The sequence below is a fragment of the Giraffa tippelskirchi genome, chromosome 8 (assembly GCF_054371585.1).
Source record: "Giraffa tippelskirchi isolate mGirTip1 chromosome 8, T2T-mGirTip1v1.2.pri, whole genome shotgun sequence".
In the NCBI taxonomy this organism is placed as follows: domain Eukaryota; kingdom Metazoa; phylum Chordata; class Mammalia; order Artiodactyla; family Giraffidae; genus Giraffa; species Giraffa tippelskirchi.
Window position 1 is genome coordinate 136122846 of NC_137282.1, and position 12372 is coordinate 136135217.

General features: G+C 41.1%; 2 protein-coding genes across 12 annotated transcripts in view; one reads left to right on the top strand and one right to left on the bottom strand.

Moving 5' to 3' along the window:
• The window catches only part of CYP39A1 (cytochrome P450 family 39 subfamily A member 1), an 86685-nt gene extending 85561 nt beyond the window's left edge, over positions 1-1124 (bottom strand). For 2 of the 4 annotated variants that reach the window (XM_081519657.1, XM_081519655.1), the window contains exon 1: positions 1-808. In XM_081519657.1, coding sequence (XP_081375783.1) covers positions 1-177 — 177 coding nt within the window. In that variant the 5' untranslated portion in view covers positions 178-808. Of the gene's footprint in view, positions 809-1013 lie in introns of those variants that run through there. The other 2 variants (XM_081519658.1, XM_081519656.1) reach the window with 2 other exon arrangements.
• The window catches only part of SLC25A27 (solute carrier family 25 member 27), a 27454-nt gene continuing 15685 nt past the window's right edge, over positions 604-12372 (top strand). For all 8 annotated transcript variants that reach the window (XR_014062003.1, XR_014062001.1, XR_014062002.1 and 5 more), the window contains exons 1-6: positions 604-899; positions 3406-3597; positions 5364-5448; positions 6065-6187; positions 8495-8607; positions 12154-12238. Coding sequence is in view for 5 of the 8 variants with exons in the window: in XM_081519661.1 (XP_081375787.1) it covers positions 794-899; positions 3406-3597; positions 5364-5448; positions 6065-6187; positions 8495-8607; positions 12154-12238 (704 nt within the window). In the remaining 3 variants the exon portion in view is untranslated. The remainder of the gene's footprint in view (positions 900-3405; positions 3598-5363; positions 5449-6064; positions 6188-8494; positions 8608-12153; positions 12239-12372) is intronic.

Below are 12372 nucleotides of genomic sequence, written 5' to 3' on the forward strand. Positions count from 1 at the left end.
CTTGATTCTCGCTTTCTCTATAAATTCTAGAGGGGTTTTTCCAAACTCAAATCCAGCTCCAATCCAAGGAATCCAGCCCCCTATGCACGGCGGTCTACGCAAGTTCTTCCACTGAAGAAATAATAAAACAGCAACACAACCTAAGATTATAATCACTGCTGGGGAAATAAATTCCATGTTTTTGTCTAGCACCTTCCTGAGTCAGAGAAGGGAAAAGTCTTGCTTCTTCGCCCTGGAACAGGGCACTCACTGGACCACTCAACTTTTCCGCTGTTATTTTTGCAGTTTGTTCGACTTCTAAACTTTAGCCTCTTTTCCCCGCCCCAATTTTTAGGTAATTTTTGCATCATCTCTTCCTCCCACGGCCACGTCTTTCTCAAGTCCTGGCTATCCGGGACAGAATGCCGGGGTTGGATCCAGCCCGGGCGAGTGCAGAGGGTGGAGGAGGGAGCCCTGTTACCATGGAGACCGGGGGAGTGGTTCAGGGGCATCTGGCTTGCGGCCAATCAGAGAACTCGGCCGAAAGGGGCGGGGCCACGGGGGACTACATTTCCCAGAAGCCTCGGGGCTTCGAGCTGTTTTCCGCTCCCCATCCACTGGGCTGTTCCAGCCTGGTGCTGCCAGGGAATGCTGCGGGTTCGTTGGGCCCTCCTGGGCGAGCCAAGCTAGAGAAATGATCCCCGCCTCGCAGCGTGTCGGTTGAGAAGGGGCCGCCCTGGCCAGGGGGTAGGCCAGCCGCGGCGCGGGACGCGGGCCAGAGGGGGCGTATCGTCTCGTCCCGTGCTGCTGCTGAATGTCGACTCCAGACGATGCGGAGAGGCTCTCGCCGCTCGTCCAGCGATGGCCCCGCGCGAGCAAGTTCCTCCTGTCGGGCTGCGCGGCCACCGTGGCCGAGCTAGGTACCCGGCCGTCCAGCCTGGGCCTCCCCCGCTCGACCTCCAGGGGCCGCCCGGGGGTGGGGGGCCGGGCGGGGGGCTTCGTTTCTGAGTGGATGCAACCCTCTCGGTCCATACCTGTCCTGCGGGCAGGTGTGGCGGGGTGGGGGCAAGGCCAGCCTTGGGAGAAGGAGGAGGGAGTGGAGGTCACGAAGGTTTCTTCCTTCCAGTTTTGTCTCCGTCGGATGTGCTGTTGCGCCTGAATGTGTCCTTTTAGAAGCTTCCTGAGCTGTTACTCCCCTATAGACATCATTTCCCCTTTTGTAAGGATGCCCTTTTTAAAACCGCAGTCCACTTTCCGTCTTTACTGAGGACATCTCTGTTTATATCCTTACCCAGCCTCACTATGTCGTTGTGTTTTGGGTCCAGGTTGTGGACTCAACTTGTGGGACTTAAGTTCTTAACCCATTCCTTACCGAGCATTTATCCACTCAGCATCTGCCTGTTGACCTCTTTGAGCTGAACTCAGCTGCACTGTGTATACCTTGCAAGAGTCTGAGAGGTTAATATATAAACGCTAAATCCAAGGCAAGGCATCGATTGATCACGACAGTATTATAATCACCACAGTGCAGGAGACTGTGGAGATACAGTTAAAAAGACCCAGCCCTGACCTTCTTACAGGTTGGTGGGGAGACATGCAGAGACAGACAGTTACATTATGCTACTTATTGTAATGGAGGTGTTATTATCATAAGAGCAGAGAGGATGAACAGTTACATCTGCATGAGCAAGTCAGAGGGGCTACTTAGAACAGAGTTATGATGCTCTTGCAAGAACAGGTGGTGCTTCTTGCAGGAACTGTGTGAGTATAGTGCCCGTGTTTCCCCTGTGAAGCCTTCCCTGTGCATTTTAACATGACGCTTTCATCTTCTTGCCCATTAAAAAAAAAAAAGCAGTAGCTCCAATGTGTTATCATTTGTAAGTGTTAGTTTGCCCTGTTCTAAAACGAGTTTACTTTGTATTTCCAGCAGCGCCAAAACATGATCTCTTTTTTTTTTACTCCTAGTGCTCATCCATTCTTGCCCTTTGAACCCTCCTTATTTTTTTTCTTTCTGTTTCCCCAAAGCTGAAGGAGAATTATTATCCATTGTTTTCACTGAAACACAATTCATCAACTTAAACAAATTTTAAAGCAAATTGCTAAATGATTAGCTATATTCCCAGTTTCTTGTTTTGTTTTTTTTTAACCCAGTGTTTCCCCTGTGACCAGTGGCTTTTGTAAAGGAACCTTCCTCCTGTTAAAAACTTGTGGAGAATTGTGTGGGGGCGGGGAACGAGAACCAGGGGAATCAAAATATGAGATGGTTTTGAGTACAAAATGATTTAGGATCAGAACCTGCAGTAGTATTGAAGTAACCAGCAAGAAAGTCAAAATTATTTGAAGAGGCGTAATTATGCTAATATAGAGGTGGCGATATCTCAAGATTTTGCAGGCTTCATAGGTCAGTAAAGCACTGCTTAAATTCTCTGAATGCACACAAGTTGTGTTTTAGGAAAACAATCAGCAAGATAATTAGCTTTTCCAAAGACCAGTGGTGCAGATTGAGTATTCTCTTGGAAAAGGCACAGCTATGGTTTTGTGTCGGGTGGTAGTCACTGCAAAGACATGCAGTGTCACTAATGTTTATGAACTTATCTGAATCGCTGTGTATATGAAGTTATGAGCTTGATCTTCCTTATGTGAGCCAGTTAGCTTCACTTGTTTCAAGGCAAAAGGTCTACCTCTAATTCAAGATGCAATCATTAGGAAAAAAATTTCAAATATAGCTGGTATTTTGTTAAGGAGGTCATGCCAAAAACTCATCAGTGCTGGGAAAAAACCACTCAACATGTACCTTAATTGAAAGAATATTGAGCCTGCCACCCTTGGGTAGAAAAGAAATGACAAACTCTATGATGCGTCTTCTGTTTTTCAGACAGTCAGGCCAGTGATTCATCTACATGGGAGTATCAGCCATGAAATGACAGAATTCAGCTTCGTCTGGCATTTATTAAGAACCTGCCATAAGTAGTACAGTATTCTAAAAGTCACGTTGGCTCTTAATCATGGTTGCAGACCAGGGCACATCTTAGACTATAGATACCTGAAATTATTCCCACTGGAAAGCAAAAATTGAGGACAAAAGTAGGTTTTAGATGGACGTTTATGACTGAAAAGAACCCAAGGCTTGTCACTTTTTGTTTTCTTTCTGGTGCTCTGGGACAGTGATTCTCAAATTTGGGAATGTGTAAGAATCCACTGATGTCTTAATCCCATCTGCCTACTGAAATTCCATAGGCGTGGGGCTAGGAAATAATGTAATTTTTAACAGTCTCCCTAGTTGATTCTGATGTATTCTGAAACTTTAGAATCACCCATCTTGTGGTGACTAAAATCTGGGTCCTGTGATTTTCTAAAAAAAATTTTGTTCACTTTTCTGAATGTTATGGGTTTCCCCGTTTTTTTTGTTGTTGTTGTTGTTGTCAGCAACCTTTCCCCTCGACCTCACAAAAACTCGACTTCAGATACAAGGAGAAGCTGCCCTTGCTCGGCTGGGAGATGGTGCAACAGAATCTACTCCCTATAGGGGCATGGTACGCACGGCCCTAGGGATTGTCCAGGAGGAAGGCTTTCTAAAGCTCTGGCAAGGAGTGACACCCGCCATTTACAGACACATAGGTATTTATCTTGATTCTAGCTGGTGAGTTTGTCGTGAGTTCTGTGTTTGTCTCCTCTGCTTGCCTGTTGAGTTGTGTCCAAAAGCCAGCTAGTTTCCTTCTACTAATGTGATACATGAATATATAATCTCTTCACCACCAATGTTTATTAAGGAATTATAGCCTTAGGGCTTTAGAAATACATACAAAAGTATTTAGGGATGAACTGTCCTGATGTCATGATATTTTCTAATGCACTCTAAAATAACTGAGGAAAAGAAAAAGCAAGTAAGGTGAAAATATTAGTAATTGATAAATCTCCATGACAGACATAAAGTATTATTTTTCTCTACTTTACTGTATGCTTGAAAGGTTTCCTAATCCAAAGGTTTTTTCAGTTTAAGAAAGAAGATGAATCACTGCAATGTTTATCAACTTGAGGAACTTTTAAACACAAAATTAATTTTTTTTTTTTACATTCTTTGAAATTGAAAATATATTTGAATGCAATGCCAGATCTTACCAGTCTCTGCCCCTTGTGTCCAAGGCCAGGTTGATCTGAAAGAGAGCAAGGGTAACTATCTAACCCAACCTTGGCAATAGAGTAAAAGCAACACAGGTGACTTCTTCCTCACTTCCCAGGCTACCTATGTGGGGCCTTTAGTCACTCTGAAAGGAAAATAGTTGAAATTAGAATACTGCCAATGAGAAACTTTTCTGCTCTGCTTCCATTGGGGCACCCACAATGATAGAAGTTGTTGAGTGGACAGAACATAAACTTGCCTTCAAAAGGAGGAGGTATGGGTATGGCATTTTCCTCCTCTATATATATTTATAATTACTCCTCAAGTATGTAGGGACCTTTGATCAGAAAAGTGTCCAGCACTAATATTTACCAGCTTTGTATTTTTAAAGCTTCAGTTTTCCATATGAGCACATTACAGTATATTCACCAGGAACTGTCCAGAAATATGATTGTTTTGGTACTTTGTATGTTTTTGAATATCCTAAAATACTGCATCAAACTTCCTGAAATATCAAGAAAAGCTCTCTATGAATACCGTGTATTGATTTTCATGATTTTTCTCTCTTATTCTTTTCTTTAAAAGCTTCTTCTTGCTTCCCATTATCATTTTGAGTTTTACTTCTTTTCATTTGTATTTTGTTGACCACCATATGTGGTTTTATAGTTAAGATTCATTTCATATGTTTGAGACTTGACTGGTAAATTACCTTAACATAGTAAATTATCCAGTGAAGTTACATGTGTTTATTGAATGAAAATGCCTGCTGTGTCCCAAGCTCTGTACTAGGGTGTAGAGTGTAATGAAAACACACAAAACCTGCCTTGAAAGGCTCATGGTCTGATGGAAAGATGAACAAGAAAACCAAGTTGGTTTCTAATCAAGATGATAAACGCAGTATTAGACACACACCTGGGTAGCTCTGGGGACTCACAGAAGCATGACAGGTATAATGATAGCCTAGAACACTGGAGACCAGGTCAGAGGGCATTTTCTGGAAAACATGTTCTTTGAGTGGAGTCTTGAAAGAGTAGGAGGAGTTAGCAATGAAGAGAAGGGATAATCCATTCAAGAAAGATAACATAGAAGGCCTGAGGCTTTACAAGGCATGCACGTTTGGAGAACCATCTAGGCCAGGTGTCAGAAGCCTAGGTTTATGAGAGAAAGACACAGCTAGGGAGATCAGCTAGGCCACGTCAAAACATCTTCTTACTTTATTAAACGTAGGGCTGAATTCATCCTTTCCATGCTCTGTTTTGCACAGTGTATTCTGGAGGTCGAATGGTCACTTATGAACATCTCCGTGAAGTTGTATTTGGCAAAAGTGAAGATAAGCATTATCCCCTTTGGTAAGTTTTGTTTTGAAAATAATACACTGCATCGTACAACACAGGGAATGTAGCCAATATCTTATAATAACTATAGATAGAGCCTAAACTTTACAAATTGTAAATCACTATATTATACACCTGTAATTTATTTAATATCATACATCCACTATATTTCAATGTTTATAAAAAGAAAGGAGAAAGAGTCCAGGGACAGAGTCTCTTCAACGAGAAGAACATTTTCAAAACCCTTTCATCTCGGAAAACTACAACAGTAACCTATAAAACTTGACTTACCAGCCTTTGTTAGACTGACTACATCCATGCTGTTTTTATTCCCCTGTGGTCAGAAGTAAACTGCAGTTAAATTATATCTTTGAAGCAACTGTCCTTCCTTTGAACTTCAGGCCATTAAAGGGGCCTGAAACTTCAGATTTGAATTTTGACTCCTGGTCCCTGAGCCCTCCCATCAGTAAACAAACCATCTACTCTCCTCTGTAATTTGCGTGGGTTTATTTTCTGCTTCGCTTTGTCTTAAATCTCTTATGCAGGGGCTGTACCAGCATGGTATTGTTTCCTACAAAATGTGTGAAATTGGTAACAGCCTTTAGAAAAATGTATTTCCTTTTATAATTAGGAAATCAGTGATTGGAGGGATGATGGCTGGTGTTGTTGGCCAATTTTTAGCCAACCCAACTGACCTGGTGAAGGTCCAAATGCAAATGGAAGGAAAAAGGAAACTTGAAGGAAAACCACTGCGGTAGGTCCTCCGCTAACAGGTACCTTTCCCTTCCCTTTTGATCTCTGCATTTTTGGACCCTGACGTTCAGAAAAGCCATTCATTCTGACTCCTAATTTGGAAGTGATATTCACTAAGAGGAGACCTGAGGCGGACCTTTTCTGTACCTGGTATGGTATACCCGTTCTTCACCAGACGAACTGTACGCGTGCACCACTCTTTGCTGCTTTCCCAGCTAAGGCAGCTAGACTTGTCCCCTACTGCTGCTTGATAGAAAGAACCTGATCACTACCAGTCGCCCTGGTGTGAATTCCAATTCTGCCATCGTGGCTTGGCCTTGTGGAAGCCCCTTAACGTTTCTAGGCGCTGTTTTTTCATCTTTAAGAGACACCATCTGAGACGGTTTCCATGACAGAGGATCTGGCTCATCAGGTGCCAGAAAACCTGTTCTCTTTCCCTCTCTCCCTGCAGGAAGGGAAATAGCAAGGTAAACCTTATGAATTGGTCTACTTCCCTGTCTAATTTCTCTCTGCCTCTTTTCCCAAGTTTAAAGAAGTTGTTTTGTTTTTTTTTACTTCAATATTACTATACTCTTGTGATATAAAATCCTCCTGTTGCACTATGCTGTATTGTCAAAATCTGCCTTTTTTCAAAGGGCCTCTCGTTCAGGTTTATTCAAATACCACTTAGGCAGTTTCTTCTGGAAAAGGGGCAGATCTTGCAGACAGATAACCCTCTGCCAGGAAATAGAAAAAATGTAGGATGTCCTGAGCTGAGCATGCAGGGGTCTGCTCCTCTGAAAACTGTGGGTGTACGGCTGAGCCAGAAGTAGAGGAGGGTTTGGGGTCTCCTTTGGTGGTTTCCCATGACCACTGCCCGCTGCCCTGCTGCCCCTCCAGCCGACTAAGTGTAAAGTGAGGGTGGGCTGTGGCAGTCTGGGCCCCCTTCCCAACAGGGACCTAAGTAACGTGGACTGGGGAGGAGAAAAGGGTACCACTCTGACTTAACCGTGTGGTTTACAGCATCCCAGGACCCGTTTTGTCATCTCGTAACAACTTCAGATTACTGTGGAGCGGGGCAAAGTGATGTTGCCTTGGTTGGCTATATGGAGAAAAGGAACTGTTGGGGTCCAGAAATGTCTGAGTTTTCACTGATAACCTCAATGTTTTTCCTTCTCTTTGTCTCTCACGTTAGACATTTTGGGTTTGATATAATAGTTTGAAAAAAAAATGCTGTAAAGAACATGAACCTTGGGATCAAGCAACCTGGGATTCAAATCCCTCCTTTACCACATTTTAGCTGTATAACCCTAGTCAAGTTCTTAACTTCCCTAAGCCTCAGTTTCTTCATTCGGATGAGAATTGGAATAAGAACATACTCCATAGAGTTTTTAGGAATAAAATGTATCATATATATATATATATATATATATACATACACATAAAACAACCCTGGTGCTTAATAAGTGCATTAATAAGTAAATTCTATTAATAAATAAATTCTAGCTACAATGACCATTATTCGTGAGCATACTTCTTATGTAGCAGAATAGCAATTATGAATGCCCAGTAAATAGATCATATTATCTTTTTGGTGAGACTCAGAGAGTTTAATGCCTCAGTAAAGCCACACAACTAGTAAGTGATAAGGTGGTATTTGACACCAGGTATTTTTGGCTATACACAACCCAGGTTTTTATTTTATATCAGAGATCTCCAGCTTTGGTTCATTAGCACCATTTTCATCTGTGTATAGAAAAATGTGCAAAATAAGGAAAAGATAAATTTTCATAAAGCTAAAAGTATTCAGTTTTAAGAACTCTTCTGAAATTCTCCTTCCTAACTTTTGGTCTAAAATATCATTTCTTTCATGAAGTGACATGAGAATTAATCTTTTAATATTTTCATTTCATAAAATTACAAAATTTGAAGGCCTCCCGTAATATGAGGAAAATGAACTTAGAGGTCTGATAGACACTGTTCCCTCCTATAATTAATATGTGCACAGATGATGTAAAATGTCAGGAAAGTAGTTTTAACCTATTTAATAATCTGAGAAAGAGAATGGATGTTACAGTTTATAAAGATTTCCATAAAAATGTTTAAATCAAAAATTGGCCTTTTTTCTAAAGAACTACTAAGTTTACCTGGGAATTAGACTTACATGGGTTGCCTTAATTCTTAACAATTCTAGGTAATTAAGATATTATTGTAGTCCAAATCATAACAGTTATAGCCAAATCATAACAGTTATAGATGAAGCTTATGCGGTTGCATCCCATACACAGGAATGCATAGAGTTTTCACATTTATTGTTATTTCCCTTTAGATTTCGTGGTGTGCATCATGCATTTGCAAAAATCTTAGCTGAAGGAGGAATACGTGGGCTTTGGGCAGGCTGGGTACCCAATATACAAAGAGCAGCGCTGGTGAATATGGGAGGTAATGGAAACTTTATTCAATTCTGAGAAGTCCTAATCACCTTAATCATTTTAACTATAAGCACTTACATTGGGGAAAATGAGAATTTTTATTTTATTATTTTTAATAATATGTACTGGCAGCAGTCTTATTTTATGTTGTAATGTTGTAATCGAATATTTTCCCTAGAGTGGTTTCTCTTTATTCTACACTGATGTATGAAAAGGATTTCCTAAAATTAGCAACTTGTGACAATAAAGAGATAATACCAAACCATTACTAAGAGTTCCTCCCCACCCCATACCTTCCTCTAAGATTCAAACTGATATAGGTACCATATGTGATGGTCATTATATCTAGACTACAGATCTTTCCCTCCAGTAATCCTGCTCCTCTTGCTACATAATCCATCTTGTACAGCTGGGCACCTCAGGCTGGAAACCTGAATGTTTCCTTTACTCATTCCCATCTCTCACTTCCCATAGTCAGTCACTGATTTCTTCAGTCTTCTAAATATTTCTTAAATGTTCCCCCCCTCCAGCCTTACGCTAAGTGAAATAAGTTAGTCAGAGAAAGATAAGTACCAGATGATCTCACTTAACGTGGGATCTGAAAAACAAAACAAAATGAAAACCGATTCATGGACACAGAGAACAAATGAGTGGTTGCTCAAGGGGAGAGGAGTAGGGAACCAAAGTAATTGCAAGGGGTTAAGAGGTACAAACTTCCAGTTATAAAAATGAGCCATGGGGATGTAATGTACAGCATAAGGAATTATTCCAGTAATACTGCAGTACCTTTCTATGAGGACCAGTCATTACTAGGCTTGTTGTCATGGTGACCTTTTTATAATGTACGCACCTGTCCAATCACTGTGTAGTACACCTACATAATATTGTACATCAACTATATTTCATTGAAAAGAAAAAGGTTCCCCCATCCAGTAACTACTACCTTTGTATCCTTAAAACGACCATTTTTACAGTAGTAACCATCAAAACACAACTAGACCACTGCCACGGCATCTACCTGATCTCTTCCGCTGCCCTCAAATTTGGACCCAATATCCAGAAAGCTTTACTGAAAATACAAATCTCAACATGTTATTGGTATCCCTACAGCCCTTAACTGGCTTCTCATCACTCACAGAATAAAGTGGAAATTTCATAACTCAGAAGGTCTGCATAAATCAAGCTGTGCCTTCTGGGTTTGAGCAATTCATTGATCCTGGAGCAGATAGTGAAGCAGAGTCATAAGTGCAAAAGTTCCACTGCCTACACGCACCAAAACTGCCTCAACGTCTGTACTGTCTGTCCTCTTCCCTCTTCTCTATTTAGTTACTTCTGCAGATTTTTGAATATGTAGCTAAGGTGTCTTCTCCATCATGTGCTTTACCTGAACCTCCCACAATCACCCCTCCCAGGTCATGGTGTGTTGGATGTGTCTCCATAGTTCTCTGTTGCTGTTTTTACCTCATTTCATTGCTTTCTTCTATGTGTCTTATCTCCTCCCCCTGCATTTTGAGCCCCCTGAAGGCATAGACTGTATTTTATTCATCTTACATTTCCCAGTCCCTCTTACATAATCAACAAATGTTTAATGAATGAATCGGTGGATGAGAGACTCCTTTCTGAGACCAAAATTATATGATTCTACGAAACTGATAAATAGCAGTTTTGAGAGTCATAGTAACATACCACTTAAACACCAAAGGAAGTAATTCTGTTTTATATTTTGCTATTTCAGTTCATTGATGTCTCCTGTATCATATTAGTAGATATTCTGGTTTTCAGAAAACCTTTCAGATTATCATTTCTCAATTGATTGCTTCAATATCTTTGCAGCCCAGAGTTCTCTTCCAAGTTCTAGCTATCTACTCAGCATCTTCATTTGGTACCTCAAATATATATTACTTTGAATGTGTCCAAACCAAGTCATATACTGAATCAATTCCTTCTCCATTCTTCCCAGTCTCAAAATATGATATAATCATATTTTTATGATGGTTTTTTAGTTGAATGACCTAGAAACATAGGCATGATTTTGATCTCATTGCTTTCACTTACTGCTTACACCCAACCAGTGACCAAATCCAGCCAGTTCTGTCTCCAGAGAGATCTCAAGTTCATCCACTTCTCTTCATCCCTGGAGCTACATCCTGGTCCAAAGTACTATTAATCTCCTCATCCTGGACCACTACAAATATCTCCTAACTGGCCCCCCCACACCATACACACATACATCCCACGGCCATTTTGTCCCACTGTGCGTCTGAAATTGTTCTCATCAGGATCACCGGTGCCTGTCATCTTATTTTAAAACATTTAAATAAGTCCATTCTCATTTTCACATCGCTATAAATGGCAGCTCTGTCCTTCCAGTTGTTCAAGCTCAAAGCCTTGTAGTCATCTTTGCTTCCTTTCTTTCCCTCCATATTTAGTCTGCTGGCTGATCTGTTGATTCTGTCTTCAAAACACCCAGAATCTGACTAGTGCTCCACACCCCTGTATTCAAGCTGCAGTAGTGTCATATCTAATGTGCCTTGTCTCCCAATAGTCTGAGTAGACTATCACAGTGATCTTGTAAATACTAGCCCAGGTCAGCCACTCCTCTGCCCCAAACCCTCCCCTTCTCCAATTCTTGCCTCCTCTGCTCCTGTTAAACCAGTGTTCTTGCCGTTCCTCTAACATACGAAGCTGACTTTTGCCTTTTTGACCTACTGTGGTTCTGCCTAGGCCACTTTCTCATAGATATCTCCAAAGTTTACTTCCTCAAGCTTCCTAAAGGTCTCTACTCAAATATTATTTTGAGGTCATCTCCAGCTGTTCTATTTAAAATTCACACACACCATCCTTCCCCACCCTTGCGTCCTCACTGTCCCCTTCTCTTGCCTGATTTGTCTTCAGAGCAGTTACTGCTCTCCGAAATGCCACGTGGCTTACTTGTTTATTGTCTCCTCCTTCAACAGAGAATGGTGATTTTGTTCATTTTGTCCATGGCTCTTTCCCCAGTGCATAGAATCATGCTTACCACATGGTACGCTCTCAGATGTCCGGTGAATGATCAAATATATCTACCCCTTCTTACCTCTTTACAGTTCACTTCCCTATACTTTGGTGTAGGTGATCTTTATAAAATTCCATGATTTTGATCTAGCCCTCCCCTGTTTAAAACCTTTCAACAGCTCTTCACTGTCGTTAGAAAAAAATATAAAAAGTTTAATGTAGAATAATGGCCAGCATCTTTTGTTTAAAGTGATAGAATCTCAATTCAACCTAACTTAGGCTAAAAAAGGAATTCATCAGCTCCAGCACTGAAAAGTGCAGGGGTTGAGCTGACTCTGAGCAAAGCTGGATTCAGATGTTCAGATGATATAATTGAGTGTCTGTCTCTCTTCCTCTTTTCCTCCCCCTCCCTCTGTCGCTCTGCTTTTCTCTGCTTGAGAACAAGAATGGGATCTTTCATCTTTGTATACATTCTTGCCCCACGCTTAGCACATTCTTGACACAGAAGACATTCATTGTTTAGTGAATGACATTTAAGCTTTCTTTCTCTATGTATTGCCAGATTTAACCACTTACGACACAGTAAAACACTACTTGGTATTGAATACACCACTTGAGGACAATATCATGACTCATGGCTTATCAAGGTAAGACTGTTTTAATTTGTCTCTTTCTATTTTTTCCTATATCACCCTTTCTTCCATATTTGGCATAAATTCTAACTTTTATCTCTTCTGATTGGGAACCTAGTGATAACACCCTTAAAGAAAGGCAATAGTAC